Source organism: Spea bombifrons, chromosome 2, assembly GCF_027358695.1.
Source record: "Spea bombifrons isolate aSpeBom1 chromosome 2, aSpeBom1.2.pri, whole genome shotgun sequence".
Lineage (NCBI taxonomy): Eukaryota > Metazoa > Chordata > Amphibia > Anura > Pelobatidae > Spea > Spea bombifrons.
This window is the reverse complement of record NC_071088.1, coordinates 118,768,555-118,794,586: the sequence shown is the minus strand read 5'-3', so window position 1 is coordinate 118,794,586 and position 26,032 is coordinate 118,768,555. Positions and strand designations below refer to the sequence as shown.

At 40.1% G+C, this 26,032-nt stretch overlaps 1 protein-coding gene across 1 annotated transcript; it reads right to left on the bottom strand.

The window, feature by feature from the left end:
• Nucleotides 1-7,752: 7,752 nt before the first annotated feature.
• SP7 (Sp7 transcription factor) lies at nt 7,753-14,592 on the bottom strand. Its single transcript, XM_053456200.1, has 2 exons — nt 14,572-14,592; nt 7,753-9,018 (listed from the first exon to the last, which is right to left on the bottom strand). The coding sequence occupies exons 1-2, from the start codon at nt 14,590-14,592 to the stop codon at nt 7,753-7,755; spliced, it is 1,287 nt and encodes a 428-aa protein (XP_053312175.1).
• Nucleotides 14,593-26,032: the final 11,440 nt, after the last annotated feature.

Sequence of the window (26,032 nt, the reverse complement as noted above, 5' to 3'; positions counted from 1 at the left end):
TAATGCCCATACTGAGGAACTTTCTGCATGAGATGACCCGGAGACTCTTCCAGTATTACATTTTTAATAGAGCAAGGCAAAGATTCTGGTGTAGGGACACCCTAAGGGTGTCAGCCAAATGCCTCTAATTATGGTCCCTAAAAACCATGACTCGAGTATAGGCAACTCCCCAACAAAACAACACACCACACTTGCTTTTTGGATGGAAGGGTCACAGCTTTATTCATAAAAAAAATGTAAAGGGCATGTAAACATCACATCCACACGTTAATGTCAAAGAAGCGTTGCCAATGACAAGAGGCCACTGTCCTGCAACCCAATCCCCTGGCCACTAGCCGCAAAACACCACTGATACATTTACGAGTACCTGAGTAACCTTATGCCAGCAACTCCACATCCCCTCATTTGCTTCATCTGCCACTCCGTCACTCCCCTACCCTGTCATGAAGCCCCTGCACTTAGGGCTCCACGGCTGTTTTGACCTATGAGGATATAAAGGTCAACAGTATTTAAACAGGGATTTCCGCAGTGATACATCGTTGGGAAAAGCACTAGATATCAGTACAGAAAAGTGTAGCATGAATTAATCATCTCCATTCTGTGTGACCCTGAGAATCCGCCCTTAGAGTCAAAACCTGAGCATCCCAGAAATGCTGATCCCTCCACAGTGAGTAACGTTACTCCAGCAGACAAAGTCTTTCTCCTTGCTGTAAATGTAGTGAGCCATGTGCATAGCTGTTTTAAATCTGGAATTTGCAAACACAATTAACATACTTTTTTTCGCCAACACCCTTTAAAGGAGATTAAGAAACTGAAATAATGGGATTACATTGAAAGGTCTGCATTTCTGGGGCAGGAGGAGCAGTCAGAAGGCAACTTTCGTGGTGATTGCTTCACAATGACCACATTTCCTTAGAATGGCCGAAGTGCAGGACTACAGCCCATCTGCCGCAAAATCAGGGGCCGATCGCCCTATTGTGCAACCCTTACATAATGGACTGGTTGGGGAGATCAGTTGTAATTGGCCCACTTACACTATGGAAATCTGTAGCTAGCCAACATAGCCTCTATAGCATACGGTATCTGCACCGCGTCCTTGTCAGGATATGACATCATTAGATGAGTGCTGAGGGTGGCTGGAGAGATGCCCTGGCTCAGGCCTAGGGTTCCCTTCAATCTAAGTACCTGATTATTACCCCCCATCCATGAGCTGAGAGTACTTGGCCTTATGTAGTCCTTACTTGCAAGTAATTTCTGCATACGATGCTGGGTTAGGTATTTTTATTATAATTGACAATTATCTCCACTTGAAATTTAGAAACTCCATAACGCTCAGAAACGTCCCTGTCCTCGTATAAAGTAAAGTATACTACAGAATTTAATGTAAATAGTCAACTATTATAGGCCAACCTGCCCCTATGCAGCTCCCAGGTTGTTAACATGTTGATTGTTTCATACAGGCACAACTACAGATCAGGAAATTGATTAGATGTTAGTTCTGCCACATTCAGCCAGAGATCTCAATTTCAGGTGTTAAAGTCACTTTTTTATAGAAATTAGTTTTACATTAATTGATAAACCAAAGCACATTAGTTTAAAAATATGAATTTATTACAGGGCCGTCTTTAACGTGGGACAAAAGGTCATTTCTAGGGGGGCAAAGCAGCTGCCCCTTGAGCCACCTACATCATTTGCAGCCGAGGGCAGGCTGGCCTGAGGATCAGAGGTCCAATTGCCCCCCAGGACAGTCAAAAATTGTTTACAAAACAACAGGAACACAGTGGAGTGAGGGTCACGTAACGCCAGCACCAGAAAGAAAACTGCGAGTGAGGTGTATGTATGTTAATTAGAATGAGAGTTTATGTATAGATGTGTTTGAGCATGAATGTGTATGTTTGTCTGTGTGTTATTTCGTTGCTCTACATCTGCAATGCTATGTTTCCGTGTGTTATTTATTTATTACGTGCTATACTATGTTTCCATGTGTTGTTTATTTACTCTATACCTACAAATATAGGGTTTGTGTGTTATTCAGTTGATCTATAAGTGTAATGCTATGTTTCCATGTGCTGTATACTTGATCTATACCTGAACTGTATGGGGGAGGAAAAGAGAGAGGTAGGTAGGGGACAAAAGGAACTCTGGGGGAGATGACGTGACCTCCTGGCGCTCAGACTCCAGAGAGTGTGCACTGCGCATGTGGCATGAGGATGTCTCACGCAGAGTCACACTAGGGTCAGAAGGAGGGGGTTCAAGCATTGCTTGCCCAGGGTCCAATTAATGATTTATTATGAGAGTTCCCATTTGTTCATGTTTCAAATATTTTCACTGTTCTTACATGTGCCCTCAGTAAACATAATTGTGACTTGAAGCAATGCATGGTTTCAGGTATACAGGACCCTCATGCTCCTGGTTAAAGTCCCTTGGCATTGCGTCAGTGCTGGATGATCATGTTTTAGTAAGAAGATTTTCATTTGTCATTTTCTCAGTTTTTCTTTATTGAAGTTTTAAGCATCCTATATTCTCAACACACGTGTCCCGAAAAAAGAGCTGCCTCCCAGCATAGTTTACATGTGGACCTCAGAACTAGCAGAATCGCAGCCTCTCCATCTGGAGGTGGCTTGGCTAGTCCCTCTGAGGATCCTACAGTTCATGGCGCCACGCGGTGGTAAACTTCAGAACAACCACAGCCCTTGGGGATGCTTGCCAAAAACTCCCATCCTGTACGCAGGCCAAGTTTGCACAGGAACAAGACCAAGAATAAGGTGAGTTACTTACCAGAGGCATCCAGCCACCCAGGCAGTAAAAATACAGCTTTGGGTTGAGACACATATTAGAAAACATTGATTGCGGCATTTCCTCTATTAATAACATAGAAGGAAAACACAGCGTGAGGGGTATTTTATAATCAGTGGTACTGTTCTGTATTTCCGAGCAGTCCTATTAACTATTCCATCACCAGAGCATCTTGTGATGTCGTCTTAGCAGCACAAACATTGGTGGCAGGGCTTACATGAGCGGTCAACAGCCTGCGAGCCAAATATTACAGGGCAATCTATTTGAGCAATTGGTTTTTCCAACGTGTGTATATTTATTTAAAGCTTTTATAATTATATTTGGGTTTTTTGCTGGTAAACACATAAAATGATCACAGAAAATGCATCTTGTATGGGACAGAACTTTTTTTTTCCCCCAAAAGAATTTGAGATTCTGTTTTATGCACTTATAATTATCGGAGCTATAATCCCAATGCACAAAATGTGTAGGGTAATTATTGAGAGTAAATATTATTGCACCTGAATTTCTTACCGGTCCCAAGTAAATACCTTGTAACAATTATATGAAATACGCTTAAAGGGACACTCCAGCCATATGCAACCCCAGTTTATTGTTATAACAAGACCATGGAGCACATCTAATGAGAAAGAGACACAAAAATAAATCTAATAAAATTGAATTTATGATATTTATAGTTGTTTTCAAGAAATGCTGGTTTGTTGAAGGACTGTCCACGTCCCTCACTAGATCCTGATAAGATTTTCCCATCAACAAGGTCGCCAATAAATCATTTTAGTACCTTGGGCGAATAAAGATTAAACAGTCTGTCTGTGCTACCCAGTCTGCTTTACATGAGTTAAAATAACTTAGCAAACAAATAAAATGACCAAAATGGTTTTAAATGTCCACTCAACATAAGTTGACTTGTTCCTAACAGCTCAATACTAGCTTCTCATGTTATTAAAAGTGGGCCATAGCTCTGTGGCTGTAGTTTTTTAATAAGGAACAGTGCTATCCTCTAGCACGCCGTGGTCCAAAACCCCAAATGGAGGCTTTACAGAGCCGGGGAGCCTTGTGGCTTTTGTATTTTAAATCCAGAAGGCATGGGAGAGCCGCACACTGAATCCGTGGATGGATTAGCCTCTGACACACCACCAAAAATGTCAACAACTACAATTAGGAATCTCGAAATCAGAAACAGCTGTCAGTAGAAAGGGGAACAGTTTGCCAGACGTGGGGGAAGGGGACAGCTTTGGGGTTTATTTTTATTATCTCTTCTTTCCTACGTTATTGTGTTCTTCTATAAAATGTTTCAAACCTCACACTGTTATCGGGGAGCTATCGGGCAAATTCAAAGGGAGCAGCTCTGGTGCAAAGGTCCAAGCGTGAGCCAGTCCATGGAGTCGTGGAGCATTAAAGGAAGCTGCTACCCTGACCAAGGTTAACACCACACTCCAAAAAATACCTCTGTCTCCAGTGCATTTTTCTCCTCTGTGGTGGTGAGCCAACTATGTGAAGGTTAGACCTTCACATAGTTGCCTAGTATAGCTGATCGGCGCAGAGATCTGTGCCGAAGGAGGACAGATATCAGTACGGTGCAGGCAACCAAACAGTTTAACATCAGTCTAAGCCTTGATATGCCCCTTCTTTCATCCCTATCCCAGGTACTGTGTTATAAAAAGACTGTGTGGACCTGATAATACTTATCTCCTGACACCATTCTTCATCTGCTGCTATATTTAATGTGGACATTTTTGGGGCACAGAAAACTGTTGATACTGTGTAGAAAGTTACAATTGTGGATCTGAATGAGTGGTCAGTGTCATGACAGACAGCTGTTCTCAAAGAGAATGCAGTGTCTCCATCATGCAAGGAATGGACTATTTATACTGGTACCTGCGCAGTGGGCTCAAGATTAGTGGGTGGGTTGGTAACATTTCATATTCATACATATAAACAATGTCCCACATGACAATGTACCACACCATGGTATCAGCATGCAAGCCTTCTGAACAGGCTAAGGTGCCATATCTAGAAAGGGATAGAGTCTGGTGGCTCTATGGAGCATTTTTTGAATCACCTATGCCCCAAGGAAGAGAACTGCTGCCCCATCCAGGAGTGACTTCTGCCCTAGGGCAGAATATGGCATTGGGTACAGAGCCAATCCCGCAAGCTGGTGTATACTGACAGCAATTACGTTGACTCTCTATTTTGAGGATCTGCATGATCACTCCACACCGTTTAGTTGGGTTTGTCCTGTTTGCCAAGTTGCTGATTGTCACTGATTGGTTCAGAGAGCCTTTGTAAAGTAAGGGTAAATGTGGATGAGCGGAAGGAGAAATGTATTACATTATGAAAGAGATATCAGGTGAACTCCAACTAAACAGCTCAGAAATAAACGGATTTAGTTCAGCTAAAATTTGACAGTGACATAGCCCTTTAAATACCGCTGTCAAAGAATAAGCAGGTGGTCCCGTCTGATGCAGTGCTGCCAACGGCTGATATACTAGCGATGCTATTTACCTGTAAAATTCATTGAAAGAATGGTAAAAATAACAGATTTCCGGAAATATCCCCCAATAAAATATCATTGTTTAAGTGAGTACACCTACAACCCCCATTATACAGCAATGCATGTATTATAAATACATTTTTGCATGACCGTTTAATTCCTAGCGGGGGGAGGGGGGGACATGCATTGTAATTAAAGGGCTTAAAATTAGACTCACTTTAAAAGGTTTAAAGGGCATTAATAATAAACAATTCTGAAAACGTTCAGTGTGTGTGAGGTCCAAGGACCAGCTCCAAGAACCAATTTTCAACAGTAAATACACCTGAACCGCGCTTTAGAGAAACGTTTCTTTCACGCCCCCCCCCCCCCGCGGCCCCCAGCTATCAGCTCTAAAACGCTGATTTATCTTGGAGCGTCCTGTCCTATATTGCATCACATTTTCCTAGCGGAAATCATCACACCACATTTAATTCCAGTTTTTATTGAAGCATAAAATAAATAAAAAAAATTCCAAGACAACGACTTTATGTAAAATACATACATACAACTAAGATAAAACATTTTGTGTTTTTATATATATATATACATATATATATATATTTATATATTTATGTATATATATTTCGTATATAAGACACCCCCATGTATTTATCAAGCAAAAAAGGGAAAGTCCGAGTCACTTGTAGCCGAGTGTAATATGGAAGTTGTATTTCAATAATAAAAGGCCACATGATATCACAGGATTAATTATTATGGCATCTTCTGAAAGAAGTTCTCTATGGGGTTCGGTTACCAAACTGAGAGTAGTTTCAGGATGACGTGAGCTTCCTCTTAACTATAAAGCAAATATAATAATGAAGGCATTCCCTGTGGTATTGAATTAGAAAGGTTTCTTGCATAGGAAAACATGTTATTCTATGATGTCACAGACTTGTATCAGTACTCACTAGAAGAACATAACGAGGAAGGATCACTGTGAGACTTTACACTGCTTAGTAAATCAACCCCAAGGCCTTTCCGGTCATACAGAGATAAGGCACGTGGCACAGACTGACCACCTCTTGGTACTTTTCATGTACTGGTCAGCAACATATGAAATGTATATGTGACCAAGAAAAAAATGGCGGATGTGGTCAGCCTAACACAGCATATGTTTAAAATACAGAGTGCAGCATTAAAACAGCTTTATGTGCACCTTTACCGATCCACAGCACTGAACCCTTCATACTGCCCGTAAATTGTGACGTACACGTGGTATTAAAGTTAAGGAAGTGAATGCTTCAAGGCTTGTTCATTCCCGAGGATCCTACTCATACAGTGAGGGGGCACTCCTAGCTGCAAGGCACTATATTCTCATCCCTTTATCTACAAATAAATCATACAGAGCGTTAAATAAAACTATTGAAACTTAAGTTAAAAAATATATGCCAACAAAAAAAAAGTGATTTTTTTTTATTTTTTTTTACAAGGCGACAGTCTCTCTTTGGTGTCTGTGCAAAGAAAATAGTGAAATAAGGTCTACACCGAGCTTCTCTTAAAGGAATAAGATCACTGCAATATGTCGGCACTGACACAATCTACTTGCACATTACATTAAAAGACCAGTCATGATATAAGTTCATAAATTGCCCTCCATTCTACAAGAAACTATTGTTTGGGTGCAATAGAATCAGACAGGATTCTGTGCATGTGGCATAGATAGGGCATTATTGAGTTCACTACTAAGCCCAGCCACAAGGGGGCACTAAAGGGTACTCCCAGTGCTAATCCCAAGCACACTCAGACTCATCGCTCTTCTGCCTGAAGTTCTGCTTGGAGTGCAGGGCAAGTAGGACAGAGAATTATATTTGCTTCACTAATACAGGACAAAATTGATTCACTCAATGTATGTTGCATTCAGGTGTCTTCCCTGCAACATTTCATTTTATTTATCCAAAAATGATACTTTTTTTCTTTTTCATACCATGTCAAAGTGCTGGCTCGATTTGAACACAATTCTTTTTCGTAACACAGTAATATTTTGAATACATATAATGCTTATTGTGAAACATTATTTTTGGAGGGCATGTCACCCAATTTCTTTGGATGTGATAAAACACAATTATCTTTCCTAACATTGTTCCGAAGAATTTTAAAAGATAATGCTCAGCACCGAAGAACAAAGATCATGAGCGGCGGGGTGGATTTTACCCGACAGATCTTTACATGTTACAAATACTTTAGCTTGTGAGTCTTTGATTAAATATAAAGATGCAGGCCCTGTGGTTTCATCCTACAAGTCTGTCACAATTCAACTGAGAAAGGAGTTCAAAGAGCAAAGAGTTAATGCTATTATTGGTCCGTTTCTAGGATCTGACCGCGCCATTTAATTTGGCCTAGGGCCTGCATAGTACTGCACTCATACAGCAGTGTTTCACCAGAGGAATCCATGATGATGACACGTCACAATATAATGGTACTGGTCAAATGTCCAGCAGCCCACCCTGCCCTGGACTAGCAGAAGCCCTATCCTGGCTATTGCTTCCGGCAGGGGAACTTTCAGTAGCCCCTGCCCCATCTCCTGGTCCCTCTCCTGCGGCCCCTCCGCCACCATCCCCCTGAGCTCCACTTTCCTTAACCCCAGCCTGTTCAACGTGGCTCCGCTGGTGCTTGCTCAGATGGTCACTGCGTGTGAACCTTTTTGCACAGAGGGGACAAGTGAATTTCTTCTCACGTGTGTGGGTGCGCACGTGGCGCTCAAGCTCATCACTGCGTGTAAAGCGTTTGCCACAGAACAACCAGTTGCAAACGAAAGGGCGCTCTCCTGTGTGCCAGCGAAGGTGAGCCTTGAGATGTGAAGCCTTTCCATATACCTTTCCGCAACCAGGGATGTGGCAACTGTGCACCGGCTTCCTCTTCAGGCTTGCAGCTGAAGCTCCAAGCCTCTCCAGCTCCTGGCAATTTGGACAGTCGCATGATGGACGGCCAGTGCTCCCATATGTTGTTCCCCTTTGGGGTTTCAGAGGTCCCGGTGACTCCAGCAAGGAGCTGCTAGGCAGAAGCTTGGGCTTGTACATGTCTGGGCCCAAAGAATGCTGAGATGGTGAGAGGAGGTGAGAGGCCGGTGAAGGGCTTGATGAAGGCGATATGGATGGAAATCCCACAGACGGGTATGTGGCAGGGGTTAGAGTGGTGTATTCAGCACTATACTGGGTGCTCATCCCTGCTGGACTTGTCACTGGTGGCATAGATGCAGTCAGCCCCTCTGGTTGCGACTGGTTGCTCAGCCAGTTATTGTTTGGATGCATGTCCCACCACGATCCTCCAGCGCCGGTAGGTGAACCAGAGATCGAGGAGTGATGTATGCCAGTTTTGTACCATGAACTATAATGTCCCACATCTAAAGAGGCATACACTCCTGGGACACATTCAGATGACGAGAGACCCTTGGGGTCTTGGCAGCCGGAAGATGAGGGGAATGAATGAGAGAATGTTCCATAGTCTCCTCCATAATTTGGAGGAGCAGGAGGTGTCCCACATGGCGTCATTAAACCGCTTCCTCCCAGGTACGTAGACGTATATCCATCCCCCATCAGTTTAGTGGCACTGAAGTCGTGGTTTGGACTGTATGACTTCTTGACACCTGATTTTGTGGATGACCCGGAATCCCGTAGAGGACTTGAGCCACCAAACTTATTACAGGCAGCAGTAAGCATTGCTAATGGGCTAGAGACATAGCGGGCTTCTTCCTGAAATAAAAAATAGAGAAATAGATCTTATTAATTCATTTAAGTTTATGTGTTACTCTGTAACGTCTTTATGCACCGTCTTCCTTTCATTATAAAAATGCGCTCTCGTCTACAACAAATTAGACAAAGAACAGTATCTTGAACACTTATAAAAAAGCCAAATCTCTTTGCGGCTCAGTAATGTTCAAAGACATCTTTGAAATTAAAATCCTGTTGACCCTTTGGTTTGTGTAGACGAAACACGTTCAGTTATTAGATTGTACGGAGTTTTACCATCCCCTCCAGCACTACAGGAAATGCATCCATGTAAAATCACTCTAGCGTGTTTCATTTTAAAACGGAGGCTTTTTCAGAGTGGGTCGTACATGAGAGAAAAAAACAAACTAAGAATGTAACTGGGCATCTCCCCATCAAAGCTCTTTGCTCTTTTTATAAATGAGTGTACAGATATGTCACACGTTGACTACGTTCAGAGCATTTGTGGATCTGTACTGTACATGTGCAAAAAAAGGCACCTTTTTACTTTTCTTGTTGATCAAGAATACCCGTAGACAGATCTTTCCATGTCCTTCATTTTCTGTAGTAAATCAGTTAAATTAACGCCATGTGCACTGAATCTGATGGAGACAATTAGGGTGACCATACTGCTCCTCCACTCAGGGAACCTGATAAATAACGTATCACTCAGCATTCATTTTAATTTCTTACAAGCCGTATACATTTTCTATACATCTGGGCAGGCAGTCTCTTGAAAAGCAGGGTTCCCTTTGGATTGGGTTGGAGTAGACCCAGTGAGACCCAGAGAAAGTGAAGGTGTTCTCAATGATGGTGTTCCTCAGGAACTAAGAAAGTGAGACATGGGACGATAGAAGGAGATGTCCTACTTCTACTTTTTTTTTAATCTAGGCTACTAGCACATCTGTTGATTGTATGTATAACATGAGTAAGGGGGGTCCTTGGGGTCCTGCAACTTTCTGAAGTTTTGGAAACCAAGAGCATAGATATATGCATACATCTGAAATGTCCTTCCTTAGGAGGGTCAGTCCCTTTTTTTTGGGACCCAAATCCTCAATGAATCTTTCCTCTCTAGATGTCCCTCTTTTGTTTGGTGGACATGAGCCCTAAAACTCATAATAATATTTATAAACCATCAATAAAACAAGGATTGATTAAAGCACCAACCCCATACCATGCCGTTCATCACACCCCATAAAACAAAAATACCCCTATTTGACCATTTAAAATGTTGGGAGGTATGTATATGTCTGATTACAAGATGTGGATCTACAGGAACCAACAACATGAAAAACAACTATTTTACTGAGTAGTTTGGAAACATCCGCTGATGAAGGCACCAAGAGGGGACACTTCAGGTCTTTTATTGTATAGTGAGCCACCGGCCCTGACCCCAGCCTAGATACATCACTGACCGGGCCTGGTGGTGGACCTCATATTGTTCCTGCCTCAGTGCACCTTTCATCTCTGCTCACATCTAGAACACCTGTCACGTCATTCATGTCAATCATAAAATGTAATGAATGGTTATCCAGTTGTTTTTACACTTAGTATTGGTGATAGAGAAACCATAAACACAATGTTGTCTGTGAAACAGCCTACTGTAACGTTATCAGGGCTGTTAGCGATAAGGCAGGCTCATACACCCTACATGAGTGTTTGGGGAAGCTCTGTGCAAAAGTCTAAAACCATAGGGTCAGAGATGTAGTGTCAGGGATGTAGTGTCAGGGATGTAGGATCAGGGATTACAAGGTAGTGTGGGGAATTTACATTTTACTGAGAAGGTGGTAGATACATGGAACAGCGTCCCAGCAGAAGTGGCAAATACAGTGAAATTCTATGATTCTGCACCGCAATCCTGGAAATATTTACTTTTCTGTTATTTAGGGTTCCTTGTGGACAGAAAACTAATTTATTAAACTCAGTACAATTACTATAATGTATTCAAAAAATTAATATGTGATCACAAGTATTAAATTCGTTAGCTAATGTAAAATGATTCTTGTCATTGCTTGCATTAGAGATGCCTATGCATACGGTTCTGAGTTTATAATTGTTGCACTTGTATTCTTGCATTCAGTCCCCGGGGCTGTGCACCATTATTATCTCTCCTTTTTGAGACATACTTCTTTCCAGCATTTAAAGAATATATGGATAGGGCTAAAAAGTCAGAAATTGTGTTTCTTAATCTTACATGAATGTATTCTGCCCCTTCCTACAGCTAAAGGGTAATTCATTCAATAACTTCTAACGTTACTGTAATCAGTTATTTTTAAAGTGTCACATTTCCCAAAGTTTGTACAATTACCAAAAAAACAGTATTATACAAACCCAAGAATTTTCTAATGTCCAAAAATCCCATTCAGAGAATGCAAGAATATAAACGTTTAGAAACAAATGTCTGGTATATGGCTTGCCTCTTATGGTAGCGAGATGTCAAACATCACGCTGTATTCTGTGGGTTAATTCCCATTAACGGGGCCGGTTAACCCTTTAAATGCCAACAGGGGTGTGCATTTCACAAAATAGAAAGCCTTTGCCAAGAGGTCCCAGAACTCCCGAAAAAAAAAAATCTCAGTTTTAAAAAACAATTAAAAAAATATATAATTAAAATAACAAATCTACTTTTTTTTGGCTTTTGGAATAGATGCAATAGATTTTACTCTTAACGCTTTTCAACGTGCTAATTTTAACTGGATTCTCTGTAATGAAGATACTTAATGCACAGTATATGTATTATACCAGGATGGTATTATTATTATTATATATATAAAAGTTATATATATATATAAATATATATATATATATAAAAAGGGTTAACCGCTCTGCCATTTGTATTACCAGATATTTACAAGCGCAAACAGAATACCGATCTATATATACATCTTCTGCAAATAACATTTGCGACAAAATTCTGGGCTTTATTGACCTCAGAGTGTAGGCTAATATTTGCTAAACCAGCATCTGAGGCAGGTTATTATCCACAGAATTCGAAGCATGTCCTTGCTGGGTTTTCTACAAATTATTTTTAATGTTTTGTGATCCCACCCAAATACATCTCCACCTAACTCTGAAGGTGTGAACTCCAAAATATCTCCTGCAAATAAACCAAGCAGCGGGCGCCATTTAACCACCGAGACGGCAGGAAATTCTGTTCATATAACAGTTTACAAAATTTCATATGTGCGATGTCGGAATATTCGAGAACAGGAAGATCAGGGTGTGTGTGTGCGTGCGCGTGTATGTAGTTCTGAAATACACATATGATCCATACTTTCTATATATCAGATTCTGTATATTTAACTGTGTATGTGTCAAAAAAAAGGTTTACACAAACTGAAATACATAAGCGATTCACAACGATTGAGAAACAGTATTGCACGATACTAGAAAAGGTGAAAAAGTTACTAATATATTATATATATCATATATATAAAATATATTATATATTTTGTATATAATATATTACATATATATATATATATATAAATATATCATCTCAAGCCAAATAAAATAAATGTATGCCAATACCGTCATGTTGAAATAGTAACTTTTACCATTTACTATCACTGATTAACTATTGTAATTCTACATAGATTTAATCAATAAAGCGAAGAATCAATAAATGTATAAGTTGTGAAGTGCTGCAGGTGAGACTTTAATTATCTTCTGCAGACAGACAATGGCTGGCACTCCAGCGGCTGTTGACAACTCTTTTGGCTGGCTATGCATTATGAGAGTTGTAATCCACTTACAATCAATATGTAATTACTGACTTCAGATTGGGGATCTAAAAATCACCTCTACATATACAGTCATGTTGGACAATGATACGTATTGTTTTGTTGTCGGTCTTTTGTTCCCTTTGTCACAAGTAAACAAGAGGATGCTTGCCTTTCTGGTTATCCCAGTCCAGTAATAGGCATCACAACCTGTAAGGATCTGATGAACTCCGAGGATTGTATATAAAGAGCGATTCTAGTGCAAAGTGATAAAAAGTGGTGTAATCACCATAGTAACCAATCAAATCTCGTTGCTGAATGCTTCAATATTACCACTTTGCACAAGAATTTCTCATATCGCTGCTATGGCCAGAGAAACATAAAATGATTACAGAACACATATTCTCTTAGGGGTAACAACAGAACATTCTGAGCTAATTAAATTTTAGGTCAGGGAGTTGAATCTACGCCCCTGTCGAATTGCATATGAATATTTAATTAGTGTAGAGAAATAGTTAATTCAGAGCAATCTTTTGCATGTTGTGTCTATATATGCATTAACACCTACCACCTTGTAATGTATGGCTTAATTATATATAGCTAACTCAAAGCAGCTATGGCTCCCATCATCTCGAAGCCACCTTGCTTAGAGTGATGGGAGTTGCCGGAGCTGCTCCTTCTTGGGTTAACAAGCACTCATACGTGATTCCAGCAACTGATCATCACTGGGAAGTATCTGGTTAAACTGGATACTGCCTTTTGCTTCCCTTTGAAAACTCTCCCAACCACAAAGTTAGAAATATATTCCCCTCGGAGAATTCAGGGGGGAAAAATTAAAATAAACTTTGTTGTTTCCGGACCCAAAATCCCATTCTGGTTAAATCCGCAAACTGAGCCCTCATTTTTGGTTACGAGAAGAGACAGAATTCTAAGATGGTAAATGTTCTTTGATATTCTTAACCCTACTGTAACTAGGCAGGATGATCCTCAGTCCCACACATATGCCACTTCACTGCTGGGTGTTGCGGACTACAGCTCCCAGTATCCTCAGCCAATGTTTTGAGACACAAGCTGGAATGCCAATAATGACCTGTCATCAACTCCACTTACATATTGAGTTGGATACCAGATTTGAAACACCGCTTTAGACACTCTAATGCCAATGATAGATACACACATAAAAGTGAACTTCTGATATTTATATATAACAGTATAGATAGCCCCAAAAGCTTGCAATCTATTATACTTCAGTTAGCCAATACATGTATCTTTACTATTTTGATATTAAACATGATTTTATATAATAAATCATACACACACATTTCTTCTCTAGGGCGACATAAATCGATGACCATCCTTTTATTCACTAAGACTGATCTGTCACCTTCTCTACAGGTGCTGTGATCTCCTCCAGATATGCCCCTCGTGGCTCATTCTACCCACACCTTTGGCCAGCCGAGGTGGCTCTGTATTTAGGGGCACTTAACAATAATCTCTAATATTGGGGGGTTTAATTATTGATGTAGTTAGAGAGATGTAACGGCTAAAGATGAGCCCCACCTCTGTTGATCCCCTCCCTGCATCTGGGGTCCCATAAGAGTTTGGGGGTCCTCAGCAGCTTATCAGCTGCACTTTTTACTAATTTCTGTTACCTCTTCACTGACATCTGCCCCTGATGCCCATAAATTCAGGATGAAGGCATGGAATAGGAGGCATCAGGCGTGCGCTGTATGCCCAGTAATGATTTACAGAGTAATGATGAATAATGATGCAGATCGCTCGCTGCCCTGAACCCTTGCGATGCCTGCCACCTTACCTCTAGCATAGGTGATGCCATCCCCCGGCTCGCTGTCCTCCCGCCGCCGTGTCTCTCGCTGATCTGACTTCAAGAAGCTCTCGTGGTCCTGAGAGGGGAACTTGTGATCCACCCCCTGCCCCGGGGCTCATTCTACATACACCTCTCCTGCCCGATAGCGTTCATTAAATGCCCCTCCCCCAAGAAACCAATAAACGGGAGGGGGCAAGAGGAAAGGGTGTGTGTGTACAGTTAGTGCAGTTATTATCCACTTACAGTCCGGGGGATGTGTTTGTGATAGTATCTGGATGGAGGTACAATAAACCTTTAAAAAGCCATAAAACCTTCGTGTAAAGTTATTATCCGAAGAATTCTGAGTGTCCTTTTAAGCTGTCAGTACAAGTCTTAAGTCTGCTCTTCGTTGGTGAATTCCAAGAATTAATTGACCTTATTGTGGAGCATCTGCATATTACCTTATATTCAGTTACAGCACTGCTTGTATGGGACATTCCCAAAATCTGGCTGAGTGAGATGGGTGTTGCAATCTGCAACACATGAAGCCACCCTAAATGAAAGCCACTTACTTGCCATGGACCTTAGATGACCTAGAGAAATAATAACAATATTTACATTAAAGGGAAATAAGAGCGCTCATAAGTGTTGGTAAAATTGAATAAAATAAATAATTAAAAAGCAATTGATTTCTTAAGCCTTTTAACACTAAGCAACCATGTTTTTATAGTTGATCACAGAGCCAAAGATTGCTGTAACATGTACCCAGGAGCCATGACAAACCACAGGGTTGTCCGCATGTCCTCTTCTTGGGTATCCTAACTGGCGCAGGCAGGTATGCAAGCCGACACAGCTGGTGCTGTAACATATGTCGTCTCGGGCTGAAATGCCAAAACAGTTCCTCTGAGCTACATCAATAATAAATACAGTCCATCAGTGTGGGGAGTCTCTATTGTTCTTGTCAATGATGCCATTTCAAATTTTGCCTCAATTAAAAAACAAAACTCAAGCGATTAGGTTTTTCCTCAAGGCAGTGTTACCTGCGTTTCAGGCGTTTGTTTTAATCTTGTATAGGAAATCCTTAGTGGATAATACAGTAACTGCATAACGGGGAAAAACCCCAGAAGATGCATAAAATCATCTCAAAGAACAAGTAACTTGTTTTTATTGCAAATACAGCACCCCTTTCTTCCCGTGTAGACATGACATTGTACACCATGACATCCAGAAGGTGGGTCCAAAGGCTTCTTGGAACACAAGTGGAATCTTTGGAGTTGGCAATAATGACTTCTGTGATCATTTATAAGGAGGTATTCACAAGGCACTTATTGCCAAGTAATTGTATATTATTTGGGCAGAGTCAGAACCCTGTGCTTCCTTGCACTATACATGCGTGAGTACAGATTTTATACGTTTATTTATGTTCCATGGCACAGCCATTTCAATCTACCACAAAATATTCACAGGAATTAAGGGTCACTTAAAACATTTCTTTAGCTGGAACTCAACATTCTGTGTTGTGCCTAGGGCTGGCTTTATTATTAATGGGGCCCTTGGTAAGTCTCTGCTCGTGGGCCCTCTGAGGAACTCTAGGGCTACCCATCACTTCTCCGTCATCCTCCTTCTATCTCAGCACACCTTGCAGGGGGCCTGGACACCTGCCATAACCGCTACTGTCTGTACACGAATATAGAAGACCATAAGAAGCATACCAAGTATAATGTTAATAGTGAAAAAAACTAAGCCAATTGTTGAGCTTTGAGGACAGATCTAGGACCTGTAAATTATCCAAGATCAATCTTCTTGCAGTAGAAGCCTACTAGGGTGGACCCATCAGAGTGCATGGTGACATTGATGCTGTAGCTCTCCTGAAAAATCTCACTTTAGTAAAGAAATCTTAAGTTGCAGATGGCACGATAAAGAATTGTCATCTCGGAGCACCAGCTGTTGTTTGCACCAACTTCAAGCGGCTGCTCCACCTATTCTGGTGGATTAAACACTTTTGTAACCAAATGCATCGTTAGGCATCATTCTCAGTACAGTTGAATGATCAAACCCCAAAATTAATTTATCATGTTAAAATTTGTCTCATTCATAATTTTTGCTTGGAAAACGTAATTGTTATATAACACAAAAGCAGGCACTGATAGGTTGTTGCCATGATAAATAAACAGGCTTCTTAAAGGTTTGTTGTTTTTAAGACATTAAACCTTTAGAAGAACGAATAAAATAACAGATCAGGCGAGGTTTAACTAGAGTTCACCTAAAATGATTCACTTGTTTTAAACATATATTCTGTATTCACTTGTTCTTGTGGTAGCTCCATGGGTGGACAGTACGGGTTCCTTCTCCTGCACATGCACCTTTATCGAATATCCAAAAATAAATAACATGTTCCATAATATATTTGTGAAATAGTGTCTTGGGTTTTATTCCACCATGAAACTAAGTTCTACATTCTTTTATGTTTCTCAGGCTTCCCATTTGGGTCGTCAGTGTTAAGAGTATGTCAACGTGACCTGGTACTTGGTGTGTGAAGCACATGGGTGGGTCCCTCAAGGGACAGCAGGGGACTCATGAGGAGAAAGAGGAGTCTTTGATGTATGAACAGAAACCTAATAAAGCACAGAACAAGGGAGGATAATTGGACTCAGCGGCAGAGCTCCAGGTGGGAATCCGCCCCATGGCATTCTGGACAATTCACTGGGAATTCACAGTGTCCATGTACCCAGCAAATGTATATCTGTATGGACGCACAAGCATAATAAGAAAACATACACATATATACACATATCTACACTGTATCCATGTGTACCTAGATTAAGAATATTCATTAAAGCTATTGATTAACATGAGGCCTGGAATGAGACACCTGTCTGTATTGTATATAAAATACTGGCAATACTTTTTTAGGGAAAAAAAACGTATTTACCTGGTAGACTTTTTTTATTGTAAGGCACTAATATTCCCGAAAATACAACACATTACCTCCTTATTTAGTGGAATTCAATGTCAAAACCATCTATCTATCTATCTATCTATCTATCTATCTATCTATCTATCTATCTATCTATCTATCTATCTATCTATCTATCTTCCTTCAAGCACAAATTACCAGGGATTTGGTGTATATGTATGTATTTTATGTCTCTGACCCGTTGGAATGTGTCCGTTTCCTCATGAATTGGTTTTTACCCATCGCCATTGGTGATAAATGTGCTCTAATAATTATTATGTAACGCACAACGCAACTTACGCTTTCTTAAATGTGACTGCCCCATCTACTGGGTAATTATTACTCACAGAATTATTTACTGCGATTATAACACGTAGAGTATCAGCCCCATTGCCGCAATGATGAACGGGGTGTAATCCATGGAAGCAGAATGAGGAATTAAGATGTCAAAATGTACTAAACACCGAGTTACTTAGTCCTACCTCCCAGTCTTATTCAGTGTAAACCCAACCAATTCCAGCGGAGGGACAGTCAGGTGTCACGTAGTGAACTGTATGCAAAGAATGAAGGCCATTCCAGCTACTCAATAAACAGCACTTTCTAAAGTAATGGATGTCGTTGGCACTTCAGGGTGTATCAGAACCTCTCCTCCATGCCATGTGAAGAAACCATTTTTTCCGTTAACCTGCATTGGGTTTGTAGCATTGGTTACCAGGCAATAAACATAACTACATTTTAGGCGCAATGAATCAGTATGACAGGTACTAGTGGACAGAGATAGGTTTGTGTTCCTGTTGTCAAGCAGGGGACTCCTTGGTGCATTGTTTCAGTTCGGTTCTTCCTTCACTTCAGCCCTGCAGCAAAACAGACAATCACAGGTGTGAATGCAGCCCAGGGCCATACAGGTTAAACCCAGATGAACCCCTTCCCTGCTGTGGACCTGCTGAGAGTTTACCCCCATCCATTGTTTTAGTAATCAACAGTACATCTCATACGTGCTTCATTGATCTGCAGATTATCTCCACCTGCTTGTCCTAATGACCCATAGCACAGCTCATTCATTCATTCAATGCATATTTAGCATTAACTGCAAACGGAGGTACTTATAGTGCGGACGGTACACAGACAGAACATGAGGGTAAGCGAAGACACAGGAATAGGCAGAGGAGGCCCATAGACCTTAAATTCCAAACGGAAATTGTCCTACTGAATTTCTCTCAACATTGTCATTATATATATATATATATATATATATATACACTGTATAAGGAGTGTATATATATATATATATATATATATATATATATATATATATATATAGTCCTTACAATGGATTATTAGTCCAAAAAAGGTATTATTTTACATTACAATACTCTTTGTTTTCTTTTTTAATATATTTATATTGTATACATACATATTCTACGTTTCCATTGTATGATAACATGAGATGCAACTCCCACCACAGTGTATTCCAATACCTACAGGGTCAGACTTTCTGTAATGTACCCAGACTTATTTCTTAAATTCTGGGTTTGGTAGGTGTTTTTTCCATCCTAAATAAAATGTATATGCATTATAGCAACCCATCACATTTATAGCAATGCCTAGTGGTACTCTATTTGAGAGCTTTGGCTGGAATAGCAGAGACCTGTATCTGTGCTGCCTGTTGCAGCAGACATCATTTGTGTGAGCAGAAAGCAGAATGCTGACATCACACCTTTACATCATTAAACACAACCCGACAGGCACATTCCAACACATTCACATGCTGGCTGTCTGACAGACGCATTTGAAATATAATATGCAAACAGGAAGGTATTAGTACTGCAGAGTTTAAAAATGTTTAGCTAATTGTAACAATATTGATCCCAAAGACAATGACAGAAACTTCATCTTTAGAAAACCTGACCTAAAGTATTGTTGAAACACAATTCGCTGATGTGATATTCAGCTATCCCCTGGTCTAAGTAGCCCTATTTAGATCCCAGTGGCCCTATAGTTTGCCAATGCTTGCACCGTTTACAGTCAATTCACAATACAGATGGGCTGCAGTGAATATGAATGATTGTATAATATTAACAATATTAACAATATAAGATACCCTGGACAATAGAATAACTTGCCCTCTGGTTAATCAACCTATCCATCTATGCCAGGGGCGTCCAACGTGCGGCCCTCCATCTTTTGCAGGACCACACCTCCCATAATGCTCAGCAGATAATTCAGCTAAGGGGCTGGCTGTGGAGTATGGGAGATGTAGTCCTGCAGCAGCTGGAGGGCCGCACATTGGACGCCTCTGATCTATGCAATGGGTGGCAGCCAAGAAGGTCTCATCCTGTACTAAAACTTCCACAACTCTCTGATGACCCAAGTGTTTGATAATCTTGGGAGTTGTATTTCAGCAAAAGCAAAGGAGCCACCTGTTGGCTATCCCTGGTTTGGGTTATAATGCTTGTTATAATACTATTCAGATAACCTATAGTCAGGGCAGCCGAGGAACACAGTTTCATAAGTCTGTTAATACAATGTGCCACCTCCACCTCCTGGGTTGCTCTACCTAGTCCTGAGCATTGAGTAACACAGACTATACCAGCTTTATTGCGTATTCTCTCGAATGCTGGAAACAAAACACTTTAAAGGGATTCCAAACAAATTTGGGCAAATGAGGATTAATACTCTAAACATTATTAAATTAGACGTATGAGAGTGCCATGATGTCAGTAGCTATTACCAACGTTGTACCAATTTCCTACCCGCTGCGTATAAAGTCCACATCCTCCATTATTAAGTAACCGATTCCCTAATTTCCGTCCACAAATGAATGTTCGCGTAGCCCCGCTTCACATGTGCCAGCAACAACATGAAGAATTTATCTGAAGCCAGTAGCAAAGTGCTCAATATGGCCGGCTCAAAAATAGAACATATAGTCCAAAATATGTCGCATCACATAAATAATATACTGATTATAAACCTGATACAACATGATCAGGTGGAACTGAACATGAATCCAGTCCAAATAGCTAATCAAATGATGAAATGATAATAAAAAAATGGCTGTTCTTATATGATTAAGTATTTTCATGGGGGGTATCATGGGGGCTGTTTGAATACATTATTTTACGCGGGTTCTGAGATCCTGGAAAAGAGAGCTATGGCGGTAGGACAGAAAGTTGTGAAACTTGGGAGGCATGAAATTGTTCTCCCAACATCTGCGAGTGTGGTCTTGGTGCACAGAAATGTTTTCTTAAAGGGGTAGGGAAGGAAATGAATTTTGACTCTGTTGAAAGTATCTGAGACTGTTGACAATAATGAATCAAAACTCATTGTATAGTATCAAAATAGTAATAAGGGAATATACCGAGCGCTTAACCCTGCACCGGCCGCAAGGGAATCAGCGTAACTTCCCTATTACACAAACTAAAACCAATCAACAAAAGAGTGATACATGCGCTTAGTGTGACCCTAAAATCAAGGGATATAACAACCTGACAAAAGATCAAATGTCGATTGGCAGGTAAAACGTCTGTGTCTTAATAATTCATTATGCATGGAAATAAAAAGTAAACGGAAATATACTGTGGTATTTCAACCCAAATGTGTCTGTATCTTCAATAGTTGCTCTCACATATAGGAAAAGACAGACAATCTCTTCAAAATCTGTGATATCAAGAAGTGAACAATCTTCAACCCACCTCCAGGGATTCTATAACATAAATAAACATAGTGTATCACTTTTCTTGCTCATTGTATAGTATATAAAATTAGTAATTTTTTTTTAATGGATCATAGATTCTCATGTGCCTAACTCTTTTTCACTGGTTTTATAAAGAACATTCCCTGGGAATCTCTATGATATATGTTCAGGAAACCCCATATGTAGGTGGGAATGAGGATATATACGGTATACGGTATATATATATATATATATATATATATATATATATATATATATATATATATTGCAAATGTATCTAGGTTAAGGAAGACAAGCAGAAGACATTTTCTGTCCTTTTTCTTCCTCCCCTGATGTTCCTTTTTTCTATGTTCGCTGGGTATGAATATATAACAGTGGTGTATAGAAATGTTTATATATTAAAATGTATAAAAAAAAACCCCAACAATCTATTTTTCCTTACTTGCTTACTTACCCATTAAATAAATAGACCACAGAGGGAAATAAAAAAGTCTTGGTAATGCCCGAAACCTGGCAATTGAAAGGTTGGGAGATATGAGAATGAATACAGTAGGTCCTGTAGATATGGCTTATATGACATATTATTGATGAAACTATTTTTTGGGTTTCGGCTTGCCTTGTACCCCGCACATCTTTATTACTATATAGGGAACACTCTCTATAAACTGCTTTTGATCCTTAAATTTAGCTGATTGAGAATATATTTGTCCAGTGAGCACAATAAACGTGGATAATTATATATATTTCTCTAGTAACCCTGCGTAAGAACGCTTTAGTTTGTCAGATCGTCCCTCCTGCCAGCACACATAGGTCTTGATGATATGGCTGTAAAAAGTTATTATGTCGCTGATTGTGTCCCTTACTCTGCGGACAATGAGCAGATTGGTCACACTGCTTATCCCCTTCTCATCTGTAAGGTGTGTCCCGCTACTATCCCAAACAAGGCAGGTGGGAGAGGAGAGTACCTGCCCCGGGGTAGGGACAGAAAGGAAAAGGGCAAAAACAAAAGATTAGAGGATGAGAAAGAAGAAGATCAGGAGAGAGGATTAATCTTCTGCTTTTTGTGTCTTTAAACAGGGTATTTTGTTTTTATTAACCTTTCCCATACAGTAAAAGTGACTTGATGACCAATCAGCTACAAAAGGCTTCAAAATATAAAATATTCAGTCCTTATATTTACGTATATTTTTTTTTCACCTGTCTTACAAATTAGTTCTGTTTACTTCTTTACTCCTGCTAAAAAAAAACTATTGAGGTTACCTTCCCGCATTGCTGTATACCATTGGATGTCTAATCAGAAAACTTTCCATGAACACTATATCATTTTATATTCCCATTCCGTTTGAGACCAACATAATTATCTGTATTGTTTTTTTATTTTCCTTTTTCTTTGTCATGAAAAAATACAGCAGATTAGGATATAAGTAGATTAAATTCGATTTTTATAGACCTGGAATTCCAAATTCTATAAACTTAAAACATACAAAGAAAAAATACGTATTCAAAATTATACCTAATCTGTATGTCACTGTGCACGAATGCCCAATAATTACTGCCATGTTTATTAATTGAGTTATATAGCGCCATCATATTCTGCAGCACTGGACAATGGGTAAATAGGACATAACAAGTAGCGCATCACATAACAATTTGATGGGGGCCCTGCTTTAAACTAGTTAAAATGTTTTTTTACACAACTATAACACTGAGTTTGTAGACATTTGATTTAGGTAGGACATACTTATTTAGAACCACATATAGTTGTATGAGAAAGGGAACTCACTATTTTGTTTCACATTAGCCTTGTACTTGTCTTTATTGTTTTATCTTTCATGTTATTCTTGTTGTAGTAGTTGTATAGCATGGAAATGGTTAAATCATGTTGTACATAGCCCCTTAGTCTTTTTTTTAGATGCTGATGGAGACTAAATGCCCTTCCATCCCAGCCCTTGAACTTTCTGCCCCCGCACCTCCCTGTCTCGGGTGCCAACCACATCAAACATTGCCACGCAGATACCCAGCTTCTACTCCAACCAAACTCCCTGCCTGATCCCACATGTAACCCTCCCATTCACTATATAAAGCTCTTCTAAAAATAAGAGCCCCCATCACCACACTCTAAAACCCACACACCTCTCTTCCTCCACCCCCCAAACCCTCTGAGGCAGGGGTGGTCCCCGCAGCTCCAGATATTTGGAGAATGTAACATTTGGAGTTTCCGTGGCTTTGCTTTGTATGAAACAGGGAGGAGGCTGCGGGGAACCTGTGGCTTATCATTTTATTATTCCATATTTTCATTCTAGGAAAGGGAATCTGAGTTTTTTTCTACTTCAATGCATCACTTATATAGTAAGGAATGCCTGATCTTTGTTCTTTTGAGACAGGGAAATAATTAGTTATCCAGGTTTGACCTCATGTACCAATGAACCCAGCATTTTACTTGTTAAGTTGCTATTAATTTAATGTTCTGTTTTTAAGTGATATCTTTTTTTATTTCCTAGCTCTGGAATTACATCTGCCTCCAGCGAGGGCATTTAATGCAAATTTCTCCATAATTTCTCTTGATCCTTTGGCATACCTGGGAACTCTCTGGGTTTGACCAAGAGTCTCCAGGTGACTTTCCTCTTTCTCCAGGCAGGAGAATGGTATTTAGCCGCACCCACTCCCTGCCTGCTTTCACTCCTACTCCCCACCTACACAGCCAGCTAGCCCTGCAATATCACATAGCCACTCCCCCAGAGGCGGGGACAGATATGTCCTTCAGCGAAGACACCAAATTACCACTCACTGGGACAGCAAGATGGCAGCTCCCATGCCCAGCCCAAAAGGATGTCATTTTTTATTACTACTTGTAATAAAGTTAATAAGTAGTTAATAAGTTGTAAGAACTAGCAGTTGGGATAATCTGAAATGTTACAGTTTCCCTTAAAACAAACATCATTTAAAAGACATTCAGAGCAGTTGTGGTGTGAAATTCTCTTGCATTGGAACTGAACCACAATTTCAGGTCAATAAAGACTGTTTTCTAAATAAACAAGAAAAGATCCTAAAGATGCTTATAATATATATATATATATATATATATATATATGCATCGATACACCTACTGATGTATTGATTCACTGTTATGCAAGCTATTTATCTGATGATCATAAATGTCCTAGTGTATAGTTCAACTATGTTTTTTACATATATTAATACACAATGGTCTGTACATATACACTCACTGGCCACTTTATTAGGTACACCTTGCTAGTACTGGGTTGGACCCTTTTTTGCCTTCAGAACTGCCTTCATTCTTCGTGGCATACTTTCTACAAGGTGCTGGAAATATTTCTCAGAGATTTTGGTCCATATGGATATGATGGCATCACGCAGTTGCAAGAGTTGTTGGCTGCACATCCATGATGCAAATCTCCAGTTCCACCACATCTGGTGACAGTGGAGGCCATTGTGGTGCAGTTAACTCGTTGTCGTGTTCAAGAAACTAGTTTGAGATGATATGAGCTTTGTGAAATGATGCATTATCTATCAGAAGATGGGTACACTGTGGTTATAAAGGGATGGTCATGGTCAAAAACAAGGTAGGCTGTCGCATTTAAAGGATGCTCAATTGGTACTAAGGGGTACACCACCACCAGCCTGAACCGTTGATAAAAGGCAGGATGGATCCATGCTTTCATGTTGTTTACGCCAAAGTCTGACCCTGCCATCTGACACTGACACTGCTGGAAACGAGACTCATCAGACCAGGCAACGTTCTTCCAGTCTTCCATTGTTCAATTTTGGTGACACAAAAACAGATAGTTGCGCCAGCCGACACCATTATCACATAAGGATGTCCATGCATGTATAAAAAAAAAAATATTTATTGAGTGTCCGTGGACAATAAAATTGAAAGGGACAACAGTACGTGAACTTTTTTTATACATGCATGGACATCCTTTTTTGATTTGATTTATTATTTGAATTTATATGGGATTGTACCCTCTCCATTTGTTTCTTTTTGCTTCACTTTTGGTGAGCCTGTGCGAATTGTAGCCTCAGTTTCCTGTTCTTAGCTGACAGGAGTGGCACCCGGTGTGGTCTTCTGCTTCTGTAGCCCGTCTGCTTCAAGGTTCCACGTGTTGTGCGTTCAGAGATGGTATTCTGCATACCTTGGTTGTAACGAGTTAACTGTTTGAGTTACTGTTGCCTTTCTGTCATGTTGAACCGGTCTGCCCATTCTCCTCTGACATCAACAAGGCATTTTCATCCACACAACTGTCGCTCACTGGATATTTTCTCTTTTTCAGACCATTCTCTGTAAACCCGAGAGATGGTTGTGAGTGAAAAATAACAGTAGATCAGCAGCTTCTGAAATACTCAGACCAGCCCGTCTGGCACCAACAACCATGCCATGCTCAAAGTCACTTAAATGCCCTTTCTTCCACATTCTGATGTTCAGTTTGTACTTCAGCAAGTTGTCTTGACCACTTCTACATTCTTAAATGCATTGAGTTGCTGCCATGTGATGATTTAGCTGATTAGCTTTTGGTGTTAACAAGCAATTGAACAGATGTGCCTGTGAGTGTATTTTCTTATTCATAGTAACTGTGTGTAAATAAAGGCATTGACCTCCAGCAGTCATTACAAAATTCACTGTATGTAGTTGTTGATCACTAAGCATTCATGGCATTCACTGAAGGCTTTACGTTGAAAGGGTACTAGGCTGCTCATATTATATAATTTACTTAATTCCCCTGGTGTAATCTTTTCTTATATTCCCTCTGATGTCTCACACGCATTTATTCCTTCTCAAACATCAAGTAATCATTGGT